This window comes from Cyanistes caeruleus, chromosome 1 (genome assembly GCF_971803275.1).
Source record: "Cyanistes caeruleus chromosome 1, bCyaCae1.hap1.1, whole genome shotgun sequence".
NCBI lineage: Eukaryota > Metazoa > Chordata > Aves > Passeriformes > Paridae > Cyanistes > Cyanistes caeruleus.
The window spans coordinates 83,383,888-83,404,255 of NC_141701.1; the positions used below are offsets into that span (position 1 = coordinate 83,383,888).

At 36.0% G+C, this 20,368-nt stretch overlaps 1 protein-coding gene across 7 annotated transcripts in view; it reads left to right on the forward strand.

Moving 5' to 3' along the window:
- The window catches only part of RELCH (RAB11 binding and LisH domain, coiled-coil and HEAT repeat containing), a 76,339-nt gene extending 55,971 nt beyond the window's left edge, over positions 1–20,368 (forward strand). For 3 of the 7 annotated variants that reach the window (XM_086899177.1, XM_086899195.1, XM_086899216.1), the window contains 10 exons: positions 177–256; positions 1,052–1,158; positions 1,735–1,834; positions 5,736–5,818; positions 6,768–6,831; positions 8,362–8,500; positions 8,853–8,969; positions 9,993–10,081; positions 14,455–14,525; positions 18,584–20,368. In XM_086899177.1, the coding sequence (XP_086755303.1) occupies positions 177–256; positions 1,052–1,158; positions 1,735–1,834; positions 5,736–5,818; positions 6,768–6,831; positions 8,362–8,500; positions 8,853–8,969; positions 9,993–10,081; positions 14,455–14,525; positions 18,584–18,704 (971 nt within the window). In that variant the 3' untranslated portion in view covers positions 18,705–20,368. Of the gene's footprint in view, positions 1–176; positions 257–1,051; positions 1,159–1,734; positions 1,835–5,735; positions 5,819–6,481; positions 6,565–6,767; positions 6,832–8,361; positions 8,501–8,852; positions 8,970–9,992; positions 10,082–11,007; positions 11,149–14,454; positions 14,526–18,583 lie in introns of those variants that run through there. The other 4 variants (XR_015289709.1, XM_086899187.1, XR_015289708.1 and 1 more) reach the window with 4 other exon arrangements.

Sequence of the window (20,368 nt, forward strand, 5' to 3'; positions counted from 1 at the left end):
TGACTATTATTTAAGTACATTTGTGTATACATGCATATAAATTCTTCATGTATATATAAAAAGGTGTTTAAATCTATAATACTTAAATACACACATGTATGTCCACTATATATAATATATATGTTATGAACTCATCTGTATGTATAAAACCTCAATTCTTTGCTGTGTTTCATTAGATTCCACAGCAGGTAATGGAGTGCTAACAAAAGCCACAGTTCCCATCTATGCAACAGGGGTCCTTACGTGTTACATTCAGGTAGGTTTGGGTTTCTGTTTCTTTGTTAAATGTATAAAAGTGTGCAAAATTTATTGTAAAATATACTAAACATTACTGTGTTTGTTGAAAACTTACTGTTCTTGTGCGTTGAAGATAGGGAGGTAAATGAGCAGCTGTAAGTACATTTACAAGCAAAGTTTTCTAGTCAGGTAGTGATGCACATTTAGATCACGTGTTACCATGTCCCTCTGTCAAAATTCTATTGATGTTATTCCTGGAATGGGTTCCTGGCCATTTAACTCTGAACTTTGCAAACATCATGGTGCAAAACTTACTGAAACAGGTAAATTGACATTTGAAGCCTAGTTGGAATCTTAAAATTTTAATGTTGCCTAGTACTAAAACAAAGACGCTATAAATATTACCTAATCCTACAGCAATGAGCAGTCAAAATCTAGTACATACATATCTTAAAAAAGAAATAAAAATTAAAAAATAATAAATGCTTCATAACCTTACAAATTTTTATTGGATTATGACTTAGAAACTTGCGGGAGTCATAAATGTGCTTAAGTACTGTTCTTAAAAGTTTCTTTTATAAAAGAATTTATGCATGAGTATGTGCTTAGTTGATGAAACACAATCTCGTGTGTTTGCTTTGAAAGGCTCTTGTTCTTTAACCACATTTTTGACGTTCCTAAGAAGATTGTTAAATGCTTAATCTTGTTTGTTCTTTTCTGGAGTTTGTCTCCTCTGCAGCTGTAGGTTGCCATCACAACCTCAGCAACCCTTCCAGCACATTCATCACTGTACTCTCTTCTTCCCTATTTTCAGGAAGAAGACCGCAAGCTGTTAGTTGGATTCCTAGAAGATGTAATGACCATGCTCTCACTGTCCCACGCTCCTCTTGATAGCCTGAAAGCTTCCTTTGTGGAACTAGGGTAAAGAATATACCTTGGGGTTGACTACATCTAAACACATTAGAAGTTTTTATTAAAAGCTGCTAATCTATTTGTAATTTTAAGTAACTGTGATGCTTCGGGTAAATAAAGGGTATACTTGCTTTTTTTCCTCCAGTGTAAATGTAATTTATAGGTTAAAAATGCGGCAGTAAAAAAAAATTAATCTGAAGTACAAAAGAGGAGCACCAAAATCCGAACAAAAAATTTCCACAAAAATAACTCATATGGACTACAATGGAAATTAATTTTGTGTTTACCATGCTATTCTCATTTGTTCTATGCATGTGTTTGTATTCAATATAATAATTCATTGAAAATTGTGTTCTTAAAGTTGAGCTTGGGGTTCTTTGAATTAAAAATTGAACATATTTTCTAGTCTGCAACATGTTGCAAGTCTTACAGAATGAGATATGTTCTATCCTTCAGAAAAGATAAATTCTGGAGTTTTAGATTTGTTGAATAAGGAATTCTTAAGACTGCATTTATGAGGTAAAGAACATATCCAAGGCTTGGGAGTATTTTTGTTTGATCAATTGTCGAACTGTTTTCTTCTAGTGCAAACCCAGCTTATCATGAGCTACTATTAACTGTTTTGTGGTATGGTGTTGTCCATACTTCTGCCCTTGTTCGATGTACAGCTGCTAGAATGTTTGAGGTAAGTGCTATCAAAACTGTTTTGACCTTTTTTAAAACTAGGGTTTATTTTTTAAAACAGGGATCAATCAGACAATGTTGCTGCATTCTTAAAAATTACAAACAAATAAGCTGTGTACTGTGTGATGGAGCAGGAGGTCGTTGTTCAGTTGTTTCTGTATCTGTTCTCTGTTCAACAGCATATCTTTCTATAGGTCTGTAGTTAAAGATAAGCATCTCTGAGTTTTAACTTCTGCTTTTGCTATTCAATATATCATCAGTAGTCTAATACACAGCTTACCATTTTCGGTAGGTCTTGTGTATGCTCATACAATGCACTTGCATTGTAATTCAAACTAGTTTTCTTTGTACCAGATATGGTAGTCAAGACATGCATGTAACCAATTTTTTATTTTTTGTAAAAATTAAAATGATTTTAAAACAATTTACAGCTTCAAATAATGTCAGCTTCCTTTTTCCCTTAACATCCGTAAATTTTGGTCAGAATAAAGACTGAAACTTATACCTAGTAAGTTTGCTTTTATTTTCCCAACATGTCTTTGTTTCATCAAATGTTCACTTTAAAAGGCATATGCAAAAACTGTGGGACATACTCTACTGGCTGAAAAAAGAACTTTTTGTCATTTGCATGTTAGAAACACATATTTCTAATCACCATTACTTTTTTCTTCTCTTTCTGTGCATTTCTTGCATATTTGTCTCCTTTGAATAGCTTTGGAAGGGATCTCTAGCTGAGCATGACATCTTGTATCCATTTGCAAAAACAAGTCTTAAGTCTGCCTCAGAAAAAAAGAGCACTTAACATATCCATTTGATTTCTTTAGTGACACTCTGCAGCTTAGAGCAGGGAGAGCAGTAAACAACCACAACAAGCTCCATCCTCAGACTTGGGTTGAAAACATGCAACAATGTCCTTTTTTCTGATTTTTTTTTTTTTTTGGCCCCTCCTTTTAAAAAGGAAACGGCAATTTTTGATACCCTTAAAATCTATTTGCATATTTTCCCTCTCACAAAAGCAATTTTATATCCTATTTGTAATAATAAGCTTTTTTTCCCTAATAAGCATTAGCCAAACATGTGAAAGACCTCAATTACAACAGGCTGTTGTCTTGGTTGCAACTTCTTTTCAAATACAGCTGCATGTTGATTATTTTTAGGCAGTTTATGCATGCTATTTCATATATTGGTTCTTAGCATATTTCAATTTTTACCAAAGCCTATACAGATTTCTTTTAAATGCTTTTCTTGAAAATAGTAGCATATTGCTGTTTCCTAGATAGCCTTGGCATACATATTTTTACATGGTATTATGTAAATTTGGGAAGTCACCTGTGCTAAGAGGTAGTAAGAGTTGGTTTCACTACTGGAAGATTCTATCACTCAAGGAATTTCTGTAACCTCAGAGTTGCTGACTGGGCTTTGGCCCAGTGATTAGATAATAGGATGAAGAGTATGTGACCTGCAGGATAGTTGTATGAGAACAGTGAAGATCCAGAGCAGCACAGAGACTTCAGGCCTGACTGTTTACCAAACCTTTACAGTCTCTTAAGGGTTGGAAGGACACAGAAGTGATGTGGGGCCTTTCCACTCCCCAGCTTCTTTGGGGCAGGAAGCTTTGTTACCATTTTTAAGCTGTAGTATGTATAAATAATGATCTGGAGGAATCAAAAAAAGGTAACAATGTACATTGTCTGTCTCATTCTAACCTTACATGCTGCTACATGGCTTTGCCCATTCAGCTGTTCAGTTGCTTCTGTATTAATATTTTTAGTCAGCAGCTTCCCATTTAATTGTTGATGCAAACAGATTTGATAGCTCTGATTTGAACGTGAAGCACATATTTGAGTTATACATAAGCTTTGCTGGTCTGTTTGGGTTCAAGGCTAGGAACACACATCTTCAAAATGACACTGGTATTATAAAGCATGTTTTATTTTCTGTATAATGGAATGCATCTGTTCACTATGCTTTACCATACTTAGAAATGTGGGAGACCAGACAGGAATGAAGCTGAGGTCATTCTAAATTATTTGCTAATTATACAAATCCCAAGCATTTGGGCTTTTTTTTCAAAGCACTGTATAAGTGCGAAGCTTTTCTCTAAATGAAGGTTGGTAAAGAAAACTCAAGTCCTTGTTTGTCCAAGATTGAAAATTATAAGCATTGTCTATTTTAATAAACGTGAAAATTAGTAAAGCTATGTATGAGAGTAAAACCATCATACGTAAACTGTGAGCTATGGTCCTTAACAGATGTTTGACGAGTAGCCCATGAACTCAACAGACTGGTACTTGGAGTTTTTGCCAATGTAAATAATTGTGAAATGTATTAATGTTAAAATATAGTTGAACTGACAGCCTAATACTTTCTGAATAACAAGTGTAGGAGTTGCAACTTTGCCACTCCAGGTGCTTTTGTAGCAATAATATGTTCTTACACAGCTTCTCCCCATTATTCCTTCTCCAGTAATTGTCAGTGAGGCCACACTCAGTTCCATGTCTGTGTGCATTCATGCATGCACACATATACATGCAAACACAAACGTTGCTTGATAGGAACAACTGCTTTATATAGAAGCTTCTGAAAAGTCAGACTCCTTCCAATCTTTCATAACTTACTTTGGTTTAAATTCAGAGTTGGTAAAGCAGGAATGCTCTAACAAATTGCAGAATATAAAATGTTCTCTACTTAGAGAATGTAAATACTGCCTGGTTTTGGTACTGATATACTGACAGCCACTGCTTTTCTCAGGGGAAAAGCTTAGAATTTAATTTGTGTTCATTATGTGATATGAGTAATCAGAATATAGCTAAATATTAAAAACACATTTCATATTTCTTATATAAACTTACTGATAAGATTTTTATATTTATTTTCTAAAAACCCCAAATACATGCAGACTTCCTTACATGAGACACAGAATGGAAATAGCTAATCTTTCCTCTTTTTATTAAAGAAGACAAAAGCCGACATTTTGTTGAATATGCAAAAGGTTTGCAACTTTGTTTGAAAATTCATAGTTTTTTATATGAAGGAAGCATATAAAGGGCATTTGCAACATATGCAGCAAATGCCTGTGTATAACTACACAGATAATGTCAAAGATCACTTGGGAACATCTGGATTCAAACAACTTTATTGTGTTCATGGTTAATGAATTTTACTGTGATTTCAAGCTTTTAATGTTTGGGATGCACTGCAACAAATATCTCTTCCTTAGTTCGCAAAAAGACTTGAGGAAATACATTTCATGGATAGTTCAAAGATTCTCCATTTCCTATGTGCACAGACCAGCATGCATACTGCTTGGATGGTTGTTAAATGTCAAGGAGTCCTGAATTACTTTCAGAAAAATATTTTGGCATCTGGGAAGGTGCTGTTTGTCTCACTGTAAAAGGTGTGAGAGGTATCACTCAGTGTGGGGAAACCTACACACATTTGGCCTAGTAAAGACTTCTATGTTGCATGGGACAGCCACCTACTATGATAAATAATGTTGTGTTGGGTTAGGAACAGCATTTACACGAAATTGTCAAATTCAGATTGACATTACTTTAGTTCTTAATTATACATAACTTTACTTATAATTATATAAGTATCTGAAATAATACATGCAATTATTTGTTAAAGGTTTGAGTTCAAGTTTTAAAATATCTGAAAATAAAGAAAACATTGTACTGTTGAATTTGTCACGTTTGTGCTGATTGCCAGACCACTTTAGCTTTCTTCATGCCTTTGCATTTATGAAGCTCTAGTGTAGCAGTATTTGCTTAGCTTCTAATTTTGGTTTGCTTTTTGTGTTTTTTCTTTCTCTCTCTTGGTTTTGCCGTTCTTCTTCCCATGATACTGTGCTCGCTCTTTCCGTGCATCACCTGTGATACCCCCCTGCTCCGACCATTCAGCTGTTGGTGAAGGGGGTACATGAAACTCTGGTAGCTCAGAGAGTTGTTCCTGCTCTCATTACTCTCTCCAGTGACCCTGAAATGTAAGTTCCCTGACTGTCTTATATACCTAGCATCCTTCTTAATACTTAGAAAGAAATAACCATCAGTTTTGTCTCTTAATCTAGCTGAACAAAAATTGAATTACTTTTAAAGGAAAGTAACCTTTAAAACACTTATTTCTAAATAAAAAGGTTTACTGCAACATCTGGAATTAAACTGTATAAAAATGCTGAATAAATTTAAACAGAAAACTTAAGTCCATGTAATTTAATTTTTGTTTTCTATATTTAATCATGTTCTCAGTTTTCAAATTTGCTTACATCATTTCTAGCAGCAAGCTGGATACTACTATTCTGTAATGCCATCAGCTTTGCTACTGCAAAATGAAGTATCATCTGCATTAATGAAATGCAAAGTGGTTTTGGCTGCATATCATTTCTGATAGGCAACCGTGGCACTTCATTCCCTGGACATTCTGATGTGGTATTTCTTTCAAGCTGAGGAGGGATGCTTTGCTAATCTCACTAACAACTGGTTACTAACAGATGCTCCAGCATGAACAGAGTCTTAGTGGCTTTAATGTCTTGTGTGGGTGACTAACCCAAGAACAACCCCAAGAGTCTGCCTGCCCATCCTCAGTCACAGCTAACCCAGTTCTTCAAGTTTACCAAAGCGTTTTTTATTGCATGTTGACTGGTTTACAGCTGACTCTTCGAGGCATGAGTGAAGCATTAGTTGACAAGCGGGTTGCTCCGGCCCTTGTTACCTTGTCCAGTGATCCTGAATTGTGAGTTTCAGACTGAAACCTTGAGTTAATCCTGTCTTTTTCCTGGTCTGCTTTTTCTTTTTTTCTTTTTTTTGTTTTTTTATTTTTCTTTTGTCATTGCTAGAAACTAATGTAACTTAAAAGTACTAATTTTTAAATTTTTATTTAAGTGATTTGGTTCTTGATGTTGAATAAAACTTAAAGACCCTATTCTTCCATTGTAGTTCAGTAAGGATTGCTACAATCCCTGCTTTTGGGACCATCATGGAAACTGTTACTCAGAGAGAGGTAAGACACCTATTGTCACCTGTGTTTTTGTAGCATAAATGGATGATTTTTTAATAAATCCAGAATAAAAGAAAGGGCAACTCATAAATTCTTTCTTTCTTTCTTTCTTTGTTATATTCTCTTCCAAAGTGCTTTCAGGTTTTGCAATGGCCTTTTTTTTTTTCCTAAACAAACCAACCCTTATAACTAATAAAAACATTTCCTTCTAAATTTCAACCAAATATAAACAAACAGAGACAAATAAGTAGAAGGGAGGCCTGTGCTAGAAGATGGGAAATCCCATGCTCAAAATGTTTTTAAAACCTCTGCAACAGTTGTGAAATCTAGCTCCATTATTTCCAAATGAAATAGTTCTATTTTAAAATGCTAACAAAAAACATCTACATATTGAACTATTGTATATTGTACCATTTTAGATGCTTTAGGATATCTTGCTTGGCTCGCAAATACTTTAGAAGAGCACAAGACTCTTTTTGTTCCAGTCATATCTGCTGGTCTTAGACCTTGGTGTCCATGATGGCACTGAAAGACATAATGACACTAGCAAAGTAGTCCTTGAAGATAATTTGAGATAAAATTCCTCCTCATTTTTTAAATGATGATACTATGGTAATAGATAAATTCTGAAGACAGAATTCTGCTACAAGCAGTAAAAAACTGGTTTTCATTTCATATAACAGCTGTGCAATCTAATTTCTTCTGTAAGTCCTTGCAGCTTTTTGCAGAGCTTGCATTCTTCCCGTAATTTCAACATATTCTAAAAGAATGTGTTTGAGGAAATGTGAGTAATGTGAGTCAAGTCGGTGATGACTCACACGTACTTGGAAGATGGAAACGTTAGAATTTTGTAGCTTGGAATGCATGCCTATAATCAGTTGGGAAGAATATTGTTTTGTTACCACACAGAAATTACTGTATTCATTGCACTAATTATAATAAGCCTTAGAGTAAAAAGCTGATAGCACCTTCCAAAATGCATCATAAAATGTTATTTTTTCAACTTTGAATCCAAATTAAATACCCATCTCATCTTATTTTTGGTTTTCTAGCCTTTAGTTGAGGAAATCTTTTTAATTCCATTGATTTTCTGGTGGTTAATTTTGCATCCCTGTTCTCTGCAAAAAAAAAATTCAGCTCATTAATTGAGCTACATTATGCCATTAATTGATTTCTAATTAAATAGGAAAACTCTGTAGTTAGTTATAGTAAGAGGGAGACTGTAATAACAGGTAAAAAAAGGGAGTATCAGACTCAAGAAGACCTCAGGAGGAAAGATCAGCTATATGGGAGCCCCTATCTGTTGTTAAAAGATAGATCAGATTAAAACCCTGATAACAAGTCTTTGAAACATAGAGTTGCATTGAAGGGTTTGAAACATCCTGGTAGAAAAAAATCGGTAAATTAGAAGAAAGTCCAAGATCTGCCATCTGAAATACAGAAGATTGTAAACATTTTGATTGAAACTGATCATAACAATTTCTACCATCTTCATTCTTCTGTGTTCTTTCTGTTTCTCTGGGAATATTTAAGCTTCTGGAGAGAGTAAAAATGCAGCTGGCATCTTTCCTGGAGGACCCTCAGTATCAAGACCAACATTCTTTACACACAGAAATCATTAAAACATTTGGAAGAGTTGGACCTAACGCTGAGCCCAGATTTAGAGATGAATGTAAGTTGCATCCATGGGAAGACTCAGTCTTCCTCTCTCTGTCCAAAAGCTAATAAGTATGCTGGTTACATTGATGGGGTTTTTCTATCTTTTCTGTAAATTGTTACTATTTCAAAGATACTCCAAGATTCCTTTTTATTTTAGGTGGTGAAACCACAAATTTTTATTTCAAGTTTGAGTCAATCCATTAAATGTGCAAGGGCAATCCCATCAAAAGCAATTGTTTGCAGTTCTTATTCCATGCTGATGTGTTAGTTTCAGGTGCCTGCAGTTGCCACATAGCACCTGATAAATGCTGAACAAGTCTGTGAAATGCAGTTGTGAATACTTATTCCTGTATTTACTTTTCCAGTTGTTATTCCACACTTGCACAAATTAGCCTTGGTCAACAACCAGCAGTCTGTTGATTCGAAGAGACTGGATATTGCTACCCACCTGTTTGAATCCTACAGTGCTCTTTCCTGTTGTTGTATCCTTTTTTCAGGGGAAGTTTAGCTGTTATTTCTGTGGTGGTGAGAGAGGTTTAATATTAGAGAAATAACTAAGTTTGTCTTTGAATCTGTAGTGTAAAACATGATCTTTTCAGCATAAGGGAGAGGTTTTCAGAAATGTTGAATATCATGGATTATCTAGACACCAGGTTCCCACCAAGTCATTCTCATTCCCCTCCTCAGCAGGATGGGTGAGGGTGGGGGAAAAAAATCAGATGGAGGAAAAACCCATGTGTCAAAATAAAGGCAGTTCAATAAAGCATAAGCTGTGCCTGGAAGCAAAGCAAAACAGAAGATTTGTTCTTTACTTTCCATTAGCAAGCAATGTCCAGCTATTTTCTGGGAAGCAGGGCTTCAGCACATGTAGCAGTCTCTCCAGAAGCCAAACATCATAACAAATTGTCTCCTGCCCTGCTGCTGCCACCACTTTCTCTTAGTTTTTATATCTGAACAGGCATCATATGGTATGGAACATCCCTCTAGTTAGTTTGGGTCAGCTGTCCAGGCTGTCTGCCCTCCCCCACCCATCTGATGGCAGGGAATGTTGAGAGAGCACCAGTGCTGTGTCAGTGCTGCTCAGCAGTAGCCTAAGCACTGGTGTGTTACCAACACCTTTCTTGGTACCTTGGTATCTTTCTTGCAAAGAACAGCATTGAGGGCTGCTGTGCAGAAAATTAACTCCAGCTCATCCAGACCCCATACAGTGGGTCTGATAGATACTTTAAAGAGCAAAACCACAAAAACAAAACTCTTGACCTTAACCAATAAATCAAGAAAAAATATTAAAATAAGTGTATGGATGTATGAAATACATGATGTTAAATATGTTTAAGAACTTTTTTCCTTTTTATTAGTCATGAAGTGTCAAATGCTGTGCCATTTTCTTAGTTTTGCTGCTGCCTTTGTGTTCCATAGAACAACATTATCAGAAGACAGGACAAAAAAAGTATCATTTCAGAAGGCAATCCTTATAATAAATACCTTAACTACCTGGGTTTTAGTTATTTCAGAGGATTTAATGGTCAATCACTTTTTACCAGGACTGAAGTGTTTACGAACCGACATGGAACATCTCTCTCCAGAGCACGAGGTGAGCAGCTGTGTTTACTGAGTGTGAGATGTAGGTGGCAGAAGTTGAAATGTGATGGCATTTAAAACCAGAAGTTAAGGTTGCTCATAAGTGGTATCGAAACATGGCATTGAGGAGTTTTTTTAATAAAGGATAGGTCACATGATTTCAAAACTAGTAAAATCTTGTAAAATGTATTTCTAAGCTGAGGACCTCTGCAGACAAATGCTCAACTGTCTGAAACAGATGAAGAAACACAAAGTTCTTCCTAGACTGAAGAAAATGGAAATGTTTTTACCATCTTTATGTTAAACAAACCAAGGATGCACTAAAATCAGTGGCTAAAATGGAAATGCAGATAAAACTTGGTGGAGTGCAGGAAAGAAACTTTTAAGTATTATGGAAGTAGAGTCCTAAAATACCCAGGGTACACTTCTTATCTGGAGTACTGTGTCCAGCTCTGGGCTCCCCAGTACAAAAGCATGGACTTAGTGGGGAGAGTCCAGTGAAGGGCTGGAGGAGAAAATGAGGGAGCTGGGACTGTTCAGCCTGGAGAAGAGAAAGCTCAGGTGAATTTTATCAGTACCTGAAGAGAGGGTCCAAAGAGGACAGAGCCAGGCTCTTCTCAGTGGTGCTCAGTGACAAGACTAGAGACCATGGGCAGAGCTGTTTGGCGCTTTTTTTTAAATTGTAAGAATGACTGAACAGTGGCTCACATTGTCCAAAGAGCTTGTGGAGTCTAAATGCTTGGATAATCAAAAGCATATTCGAAAGGACATGTTCTTCCTCAACATTTGGCCTCAGGTGGCCCTGTTTGAGCAGGGGGTTGGACCAGATCCTCCAGGGGTCCCTTCCAGCCTCCAATCACTCTGTGATTCTGTGAATTGTAAAGAGCAGATTAAAAGAAGCAGGCAGGACAACATGGTAATGAAAAAGATCTTCTCTAGTAGGAGGAGCTTACAGAAAGGAGCAAAAAACCAAAACATTAGCAGAAGAAGCCAGCTTGAGCAACTTGAAAATCTTGGCCATATGCACTTTTTTGGTAAGTACTTGAAGAGGATGAATACTAACAGAGATTGAAACAAAAAGATGTTAAGTCAGTAGCAGAAATGAGAGATGTCGTTTCATTGCATGTTGGGGAAAATCTTAACAGGATGAACATTTCAAGAGATGGAGGAAAAGATTTAATCAGAATGTACAGAAGTGTACTGTTGTAGTCTTTGAAGGTTAATACTGCACTTTCATGAATTCCTTTGTATGTGAGAAAACTAATTTATTTTCCTTGTGTTTGCAAAAGTGACTGAATTGACATGACTGTATTCTCTAGGAGTTCTTATGTTCAGTATATATTATATTCTTTCTTCCAGTTACATTTTCCATCTAAAAGCCTTTAGTATCAATCTTTTATTTTCTGTATATTATTATTGGAGGAACTTTTCAACCTGAAAGGAAAGAATCCAAGTTGAGAAGGAACAGTAGTGACCTGAGTATCATTCAGAGGCAACAGAATTTTGCATCCTCACCGCAGGCAGCACGGAGGTGTGGCAATGATAGATATTCTGTGTTCAGAGAGAGGTGGACGATGGACTGGGAGGTCTTAAACATCTATCTGAAAGCTGCAGTAGGCAAAAGTTTCATTAATTGATACATTTCATAACTGATACAAATACTGCTGCTTCATTTTTGAAGTTAATGTGACTTCTAAGGTTTAAAGGCATACTTCAAAATACACCCTGAGTTAGAACAAGGGGTTTGATTGAGTTTGAATCTTGTAGTCAGAGAAGGAACTGAGGACTGGAATAGGATTTAAAACAAATCAGTAAGTAAAGACAGCTTTCAATCCTCCATTACCACATTCTGGATTACTGTGCTTAAGTGACTTCAGACATGATGTCAAATGCTTTGGTTTTTTAGCCAGAGAACAATATAAAATTAAAAATATTTACTCCTGCTCCAGGGGGATTGAAAACTCATTACAGGCATACAATTTTTATCCCTTTTTTTGTAGAAATAGATAACTAGTGCTTGATTAGCTTCCCACCTCAATAGGATGTTTATAAGCAGCATGATAAAGGCTTCTGAGGCCCAGTGAGTTCTAGTGTGCATCTTTGAAACCTTCTATCTGAAAATAATGTTTTCTGAAGTGAATGCCATTTGCTGTCTCAAATAATTAGACATTTGCATAAGCAGAACTAAGTCTTTTTTCATTATTTTGGCCACTATGGTGTTATTCATGATTCAAATGGCATATCACTTGACAAATACACATTTTCTAAATCACAGAGCCTTAGCTGTAATGGCTTTAACGTCAGTACAGTTATGCTCGTCTTGGAAGGGTAATATTGTGGAATTGGCCTGTGTGATCCTCTCTGGCAGCATTTACCATTCACACCTCACCTCATACTTGTTTTCCTTTCTTTCATATAAATGAAAGTGTAAGCTGGGCATTTGGGTCAGACCTTCTCATCTCTAAAGGAAGCATTTCACATTGTGCAGACATTCCATACCAGCATTTCTAGTTCAATGTCAAGTCCCTTCTTCTTCATTTTCCACTTGCCTTCTATGGGTTTTCAAAGTGGATTTGAGTTGTGTGATAGTGAGTCAGTACTTGGTAAAAATATTTAGTCCATATACTGCAGTATTGTTTATAAGACTTCAGCATGTTAAGTTTCTAAAGTGTCTCTAAATATAGTTAGTGCTCTAAAATATTTCTCTTTAAGGAGATGTGATTTCATAATCAGTCCTATGACCAAACAAAGAGAACCTAAGGGAATAGGTCTGAGCAGTATCTGCAAAGCCATAATGTAGAAATTTAGAGAGAAATTTGCCTACAGAAGAGGCAAGAATTGCTCTCTTCATGAATTACACAGCCTTCCCAGAAGGAGTTGCACAATGGATGGGAAATCCATCCTGTTATTGAAATGATCCTGGGTCCTTGATGAAGTATTCTCCCCTTTGATCTAGACTTCATATTGTTGATATTTGGAACATCTGGATTCAGATGTATAAAGATGTAAGAAAGCTTCAGTTCACAGGTAGAAATGCTAAGTAACAAAAATGATGGCAGCTGTGTTTAGAAATTTCAGGGCTTTTTTGATACAGAACAAAAAGTTGGTTTTTTCATTAGAATTCTGAATGTATTTCTCTTGGTACCTCTGTACTCCTAAGTGTTAAGTATTTGTATTGCATTTTATGCAAATGGAGGACAGCAAATTTAGCAGGAAGAGTTGTAGTCCTGTTTGAATGCTGCTCTCTGAAACACTCAAGGGTATGTAACACGTGCTAGCTAAAATGTTTCAAATGCTGAAGTAGTACTTCTGGAGAAATAGAGTGAGTAGTGGCACTGCTCTGTAGACCAGGCCACGTCTTATCAGTGATTAATGGTTGTACTGCAGGCTTGACATAAAACAGCATTTTATTTTATACAAATATATTTAAAAATAGTTACCAGTTGGTAATAACCATTAGAGACTGATCTATATTTTAGAGGTTGAAAATAGGTTTTTTCCTTTGTTGTATATATTCAGGTTTGGTAAGATAATACTAATTTTAATTGTTTGTAGCTTTCAGATTTTAAGTTTAGCATCTCAGAAAACTATTAAGATTTCTTCTGAGCTGTGGCAGAGGAAGTTTCCATTTATACAGTGTATATATGTGTGTATATGTATATATTTATAGTTTCATACTTTGCATTCTAACTTTTTTCCCTATGTGTTTCAAAACACTTTTGTCTTAATGTGTTAAAACAGTACTGTTTTGAACAGGGCAGGGAGTCATTTGTCTGTCCCATTTTGGGTTTTTTTTAAAAGCCTGCTATTGGGAACAATTCCTTTATTTTTTGGATAAATGTAAAAATGTCACTGTGGAGGTGTTTTCAGTCTTAAATACTCTGCAGAAACCTTTAACACTGTAATTGCTGAAATAAAGGAAGAAAAGCCATGAGTCATAAGAACTCTGGAAGATATCAGTGCAACAATATCAAGTGTATTTTAGCACTTGCTTCCATTTAGATTTTGTCTTAGGATGCCATCACACTTTTTTCTTTCCTTGCTTTTTCTTTCATGCATAATGTTCATGAAGTTATAGTGTGTCACAGATGTGGCTTTGTTTTAGCTCTGTTTTTAAAAGCCTAAGGGAAAAGGAGGGAGTCCTGAACTTCTGTAACTATTTGGAAAACATTTTCTTCCTTAAGTTACTTTGAACGTTTTTGTTGTTTCTAACCACAAGGCATTATCAGATAACTGGAACTCAAAGGCATTTGAAAAAAAGCCAAGCAAACGTTTTAAACAGTTCTTCTAATGTCAGAATTATATGCAGAATAGACTTCTTAAGAAGTGTTAATGTAAAAGGAAATATGTCAAATGTCATTAATCTCTCTTCCTTATGTGTCTTAGGTTATTTTGAGCTCCATGATAAAAGAATGTGAACAGAAAGTGGAAAACAAGACCGTCCAAGAACCGCAAGGGTAAGACTTCCACTTCCCTTTTTCTGTGTGCCTCCAGAGTAGTGTTCTGCAGCATGTATTCCATAATGTTGTCCAAGGTTTGTGACCTAAAATCCTGCACTGACATATGCTGTATTTGAAATCAGATTTTCAGTTGTTTCTGTCTCTGATGTAAAACACGGTACAACATTCCTTTTTATAGGAATTATGTTCTTTGTTCTTAATTTTTTATTCATTTAAAGCAGTATTTAAATTTCTATCCTGACTCTGAGAAATCAGGGAGTGTCTGGCCTAAATGCTTAGAGCAATGTATGTAGCAGACACTTTGCTGCTCATGGGAATGGCTTGCTTCAGGCTGCTATCCTGGTTTGCACATGACTGGTGCACATGAGAACTCCACTGTATCCTGACCCCTCTGTTGTGAGTGTGCTGGTTAGGAAGTTAGGTGTGCTGGTTGGGCTAACTTTGGGAAAATGCCACCTGTGTTGCACTTTGGTAAAACACCCTTCCCACAAACCCAGAGTAAACCCAGCTCTCCAGGGAGGCAGCAGACACACAGTGCATGTGCATCCATTTGCTTCAAATGTAGAGATGGTATCATATGTGTGCACTTCCTGATAACAAAAGTGGCCAACAGACCCATGTTGGATGTGAAATTTGGAATGCTCAGTGTCATTATGATGAGTTGTATGTGCTCTGTTGCCTGCTTATTGCCTGAAATGGCATGCCAGCAGGTAAATTCTTGTGGATTATTACGTAACTTAATAAATCCTTAGCAGTGTTGCCAGGAAGTGTGTGAGAAGGTATCTGAGAAGAAAATCTGTTCTCAATCCAAACAAACTGATAGAATTTACTTCTGGAAATAGTTCGCCCATAATCCTGGAAGCAACTGATAGTTTGAGAATGACTAAAATAAGAAATGTGTACAAGAACCGAATGGAAGAATGTAAAGTAGAAAAAGGGTCAGTCTCTCACACACGAAGTAAAATACTTCAGGCTTTAGTAGTAGTAAATACTTTGAAATCACAGGCAGTCCTATTAAGCCATTGCAGAAACAGATAAATGCAAACCTCATACAACATCTAGTGTATTTTCTTTAAGAATGCAGCTGCTGAAAACTGAAATGTGAAAAAGATATGTCTTGGCAGTCTGTTCCTTTGTTCTTTAATTAGCCTTCCCCTTTCTTATTCAACATCAGGCTGTTGCAGTCTTGTACTGTACAAAATTAACAAGAAATATTTTACCACTGAAATGACCTTTTCATATACGTAAATATCTCTGTTTTCTTGCTAAGCGCTCGCTAATTTCAGTTCCTAATTTCAATGACAAATATATATATTTGACAGAGGATTTAAATGCGACTGGGATATAAATTACTGGGGTTTGTTAACAGCATGGGAATGCACACACGCAGAAATCAAAATGGGTGCAACAGCAATCTTAAAATGTTCTTGTCTTTTCCCCTTGCTTTTAGAAAAAGTTGGTCAAATAATACAGGATCAAAGAAATAGATTTTTCAGAAGATTGAGCTCTACATTTTAAAATATTGAATAGCCACTTTTGTGTTAATCATTTTTTTTACCAATTAACAAGGTATTTCAATCATGAGTAACAACTTTACATTACAAACTGACTGGTATAAAATGCCCACCAGGAATGTCTGTTATGGCCTAGAGTTTCCCCATAAAACAAATAGAACTTCATCTGATTCATCTAGACACCAGGACAAGTTTGATGTTTATGCACTGTTTTTGTTTGTGGGTTGAGTTTTGTTTTGGTTTTTAAATAAAGAATAAATGCAAGGACTTTTGTGTAGGAGTGTGATTGTTTCAAGCAAAATTTACTATTGCTTTGTTAGGTTCTTTGATTACTTTTTAAAGATGTGAGACTCAAATTATTTGATTTCATATTGATTTTTGCTATGTTTAAATACTCAGTTTGCACAGTAAGGGAAGTACTTCGGGGGCATATTTAAACTCTTAAAATACAGGATGCTGTGGATTATGTTTCTGTTTACAGTAACACAGTATTAGAAAACATGAACTTCTAGACTCTTCAATTATTACTTTTTAGTTTTTGACATCAAATGGCTGATATCCCCCAAACTGTTTCAAGAAGCAATGGAACTCCTTGTTTTCCTCAGTCTTATTCAGGATCATTAGACTAATGAAAGCATGGTTTGTTTAAAACTACAGGTTTGTCACTAGTTGCTAGGCTTTCTATTCTGAAGTGAGCAGTTTTATTTTCTTAATGTTGCCAATGCTTTGAATGTACAGTATTTCCCAACTCAGTTTTCATAGCTACACAAAAGTCCAGGGTACCTCAAAGTCTGGAACAGCTTCTTGTCCTTAACTAGCTGATAATGAGTGTAAACTGTTACTTACATAATTTATATGCCCTTGCTTTATCATGAAATCAAAGGAAATTGCATCCATCTTACTGTAGCCGTCATTTCCCTGGTGAGTTTTATCAGCTGAAAATACGTGATTCATTAGTTGACTGGAGATGTTTAATCAAGCCAAAGATGTCTGGCTAAGTGATTGTGCCTGAAATAAATATTTTACTTAAAAAGTTTATAATTAAACTATTTGAAAATCTACAGCACAGCTTTAGTGAAAAGCTTCCCTTTTATTTTTAAGGTACTTTAAAAGAACCAGAAATCATTATCACTAAGGACCTTTTTTTGTGGTGTGAAATGGGAGAAAGTACTGGGTGCTTCCCTTCTACCTTTGAATAAATCCTTCAGGTTCCATTGAAACAATTCAGAGTTAACTTCAATTTCATCTCCTCAATGCAAGTGTATCTAATAGAACTGCTTATAACTTTTCAGACTGAAAAGTCAATTCCTGGAATCTGGCCTTTGCCAGTAAGATAGATTTTGTGGTCTTAGCTATAATTTTTAAATGCAGAGTCCACACTGAGTTCACAAGGGAGAATTTATTTGGCAATGTTTTCAAAAATTTTCCTTGTCCAGTGTTGAAAAATGCTTGCCATTTTGACTACAAATATAGGAAGTATAGAATATTTTTTAATATTCCTGCTAAGTACATTTGCTCTGTCTTGAGACAGATGACTCCTACTGTGCTAAACAATTATATATATCTGAAGTTGAGCTCATTGTTGGATTGTTAATTAAAAAAATATAAGATCTGTTAATTTCACATAATAGGGATAATTTCAATATCCCTAATATTATTTTAATACTATCCCCAGATATTATTCAAAGCTTAGCATCCTGTAGCTTCAGCATTGATTGGATTGCTTCTTCCAGTCCAGTTTGTAGGCAGCCTGTGAACTCTCCATTGTCCTATCTATTATGTCTCAAGTAGGAACATCCAAGCACAGGTAATAGGAGCCACATTCACAACAACTAGAAGGAAAAGCTCCTTATGCAAAGAGGGGCTGACCCAGTAGGACTCAGAGTGGGGTTTGCAAGAAATTTATAAGGAGATCAAAGGAAAGCTGATCAAGTGATATAAAATAAAGATTTATTGTGAGTTACTAGGTTGACAATCCTCACCAAGTTTAAATTCTGCTCAGGTGGAAGTTGTTGGAAAATAAAGAGTTAGAAATTAAGGCGAGAGGTCACTGTTTTGTACTTACCTTGCTTTTGCTTGTCTCTACACATCTGCTAAATGCCACTGGTGGAGGCAGATCACTTGGGTTAGAAAGATGTCTGTCTGAACTAATACTGTTGAATTTACACTAAATAAACATAAGGATTGATATTTCTGGTGAGAAGGCAAAGCCAGTCTTTCACAGAGGCATTGTCACTATTCACACATAGCAATTCCCCAATAGGTAGTTAATGTGTGAATGCTAATGTGGTGACATCCAAAGGTACTAAAGATTAGTGTGCACGAAATATTTTACCATTTTCACAGGCACTGTGAGCACATTATAATAAATTTAACAGTGTATATATGGACAAGGTAGTGATAGGTTTTCAATTCTTCACAGACTGGTCTTTTTTGTTTTTGAAGCCTCTGAAACACAAAGACAATTTCGGTGCTTAAAAAAAAACCATAATGTTTCTTTTAATTTGTAGTCTTATGCCACTAAATGTTTTCCTTTCCTAGCTCGATGTCAATTGCAGCAAGCTTGGTGAGTGAAGATACAAAGACCAAGTTTTTGAACAAAATGGGCCAGCTGACTACATCAGGTGCAATGTTGGCTAATGTGTTCCAGAGGAAGAAGTAAGATGGGAATAGGAACTCCCAGCTTAACACTAAGGTGGACCTCACAGAGACTGGTTCCTGTACTTGAAGTACTTGCCTTTTAATTTCTTCTGTCTTATGTTCTTGTAGTATAATTTTATTCTAACCTCCAAAGATATTTGCACTGCTTTTGAATATCGCTGTGTATCTGTTAATTTTGGGTTAACTGTGGTTGATATAAAACTGAAATCATAGTCTGTACCAAGTCCATGTTCTGTGTTCTTGTCTTTCCAGCATAATTTTTTTTTATATAGTGGAAGGTTTTGGTTTTTTTATTTTCTGACAGGATATAAGCAAATATCTGTATTATACATGGAGCTATTCTGACGGTACTTAAAATAATGTAAATTTGAAGTCATTGTCATGAAGTAATAAAAGTGGAGATTACTTATGTATTTAAATTATGAGAGAGTAATGCAGATTTTTTAATTATGTTTCTAAAAAGAAGAGGAAGAGCCACCAGCATTTGTCTGTGCTTCTAGGATTGTTTTTGTAAGTACTGTGCATCTTGAATCCAGAGGAATTGCAGTATCTAATGTGTGAGACTGCTTGCACTGCATCAGTCTGCAGGGAATGCTCATGTTTCAGATGCTTTATGCTGACATTATAAATGCTGTACAAAGTCCTTCAGATAAAATTCTCACATTTATGTGGGTTTTTGAGGGATTTTTTTTTTCTTTCGTTGAGGTTTTTGTTTTAATTTAAAGCACTTTACAAGTCTGCGCATCCATTAAGTAAAGGAAAAACATGATAAATTAATAAAGGTTAATAAATGCAAGCTACTACACAGAGTCCCCAGTACAGTTCTGCAGGCAGAAGAAACCTTATGCAGAAGAGAGACAGCTTTCATCTTGCACTCAGTGTGCAGTTCTGTGGACTGTGAAAACTAAAGATACTTTGTTGTTTAGATTGAATTTCAGTTCAAATTTAATTTTGGAGTGTTTGAAATTCTGTTTAGTTTGATGTGCAGTTTCTTTAAAATATTAAGTAGACTGCCTACATACTTTTTAAAAATGACGTTACAGGGAGTATATTCAACTACCAAATATTTTTGTTAGCAAGGAAGCATTAACAACTAAATCCTTTTCTTCTTATGCAGCACTTTTTTTCCCCCTCTTTATGTCAATGTAAGCTTCTGAAAGTAAACTCAAGTGCATGCATGAACTGGTATGAGGTAGCAAAATATAAAAGCTCAGGCATTCTCTGACACAGTTCCATTCAGCTGGATGTATGGACATCTTTGAGGACAGGGAAAGCAAATAGAGCAAGGGAACAAAGTATTCCCTCCTGAAACAGAATATGGATGGAATAACAGATCCTGTGTGACCCTTAGATGGAGATAATGGAGATGACTTGAGGCTTCTGACTGCTTCATGTGGGTGCCTGTTGGCTCTGCATACACCGTTCCTGCCACGTTTGTGTTGTGACAGGGCCTGCTGCTCACGTGCGCACCGCCGGTCCCCTTGCACTGCACTGACGGAACATTTTTGTGGAGGTTACAGACAGCTCCATGCCTTCGTGTTGCTCGTTACCATGAAAGTATGCTTTTAGCAGACTGACTGTGAAATGGAGACATTCCTGAGGAATGGGAAGTGGTGACATTCCTCTCTATTGTTCTGTTGTCAATAAAAAGTTTTGTATACCTGC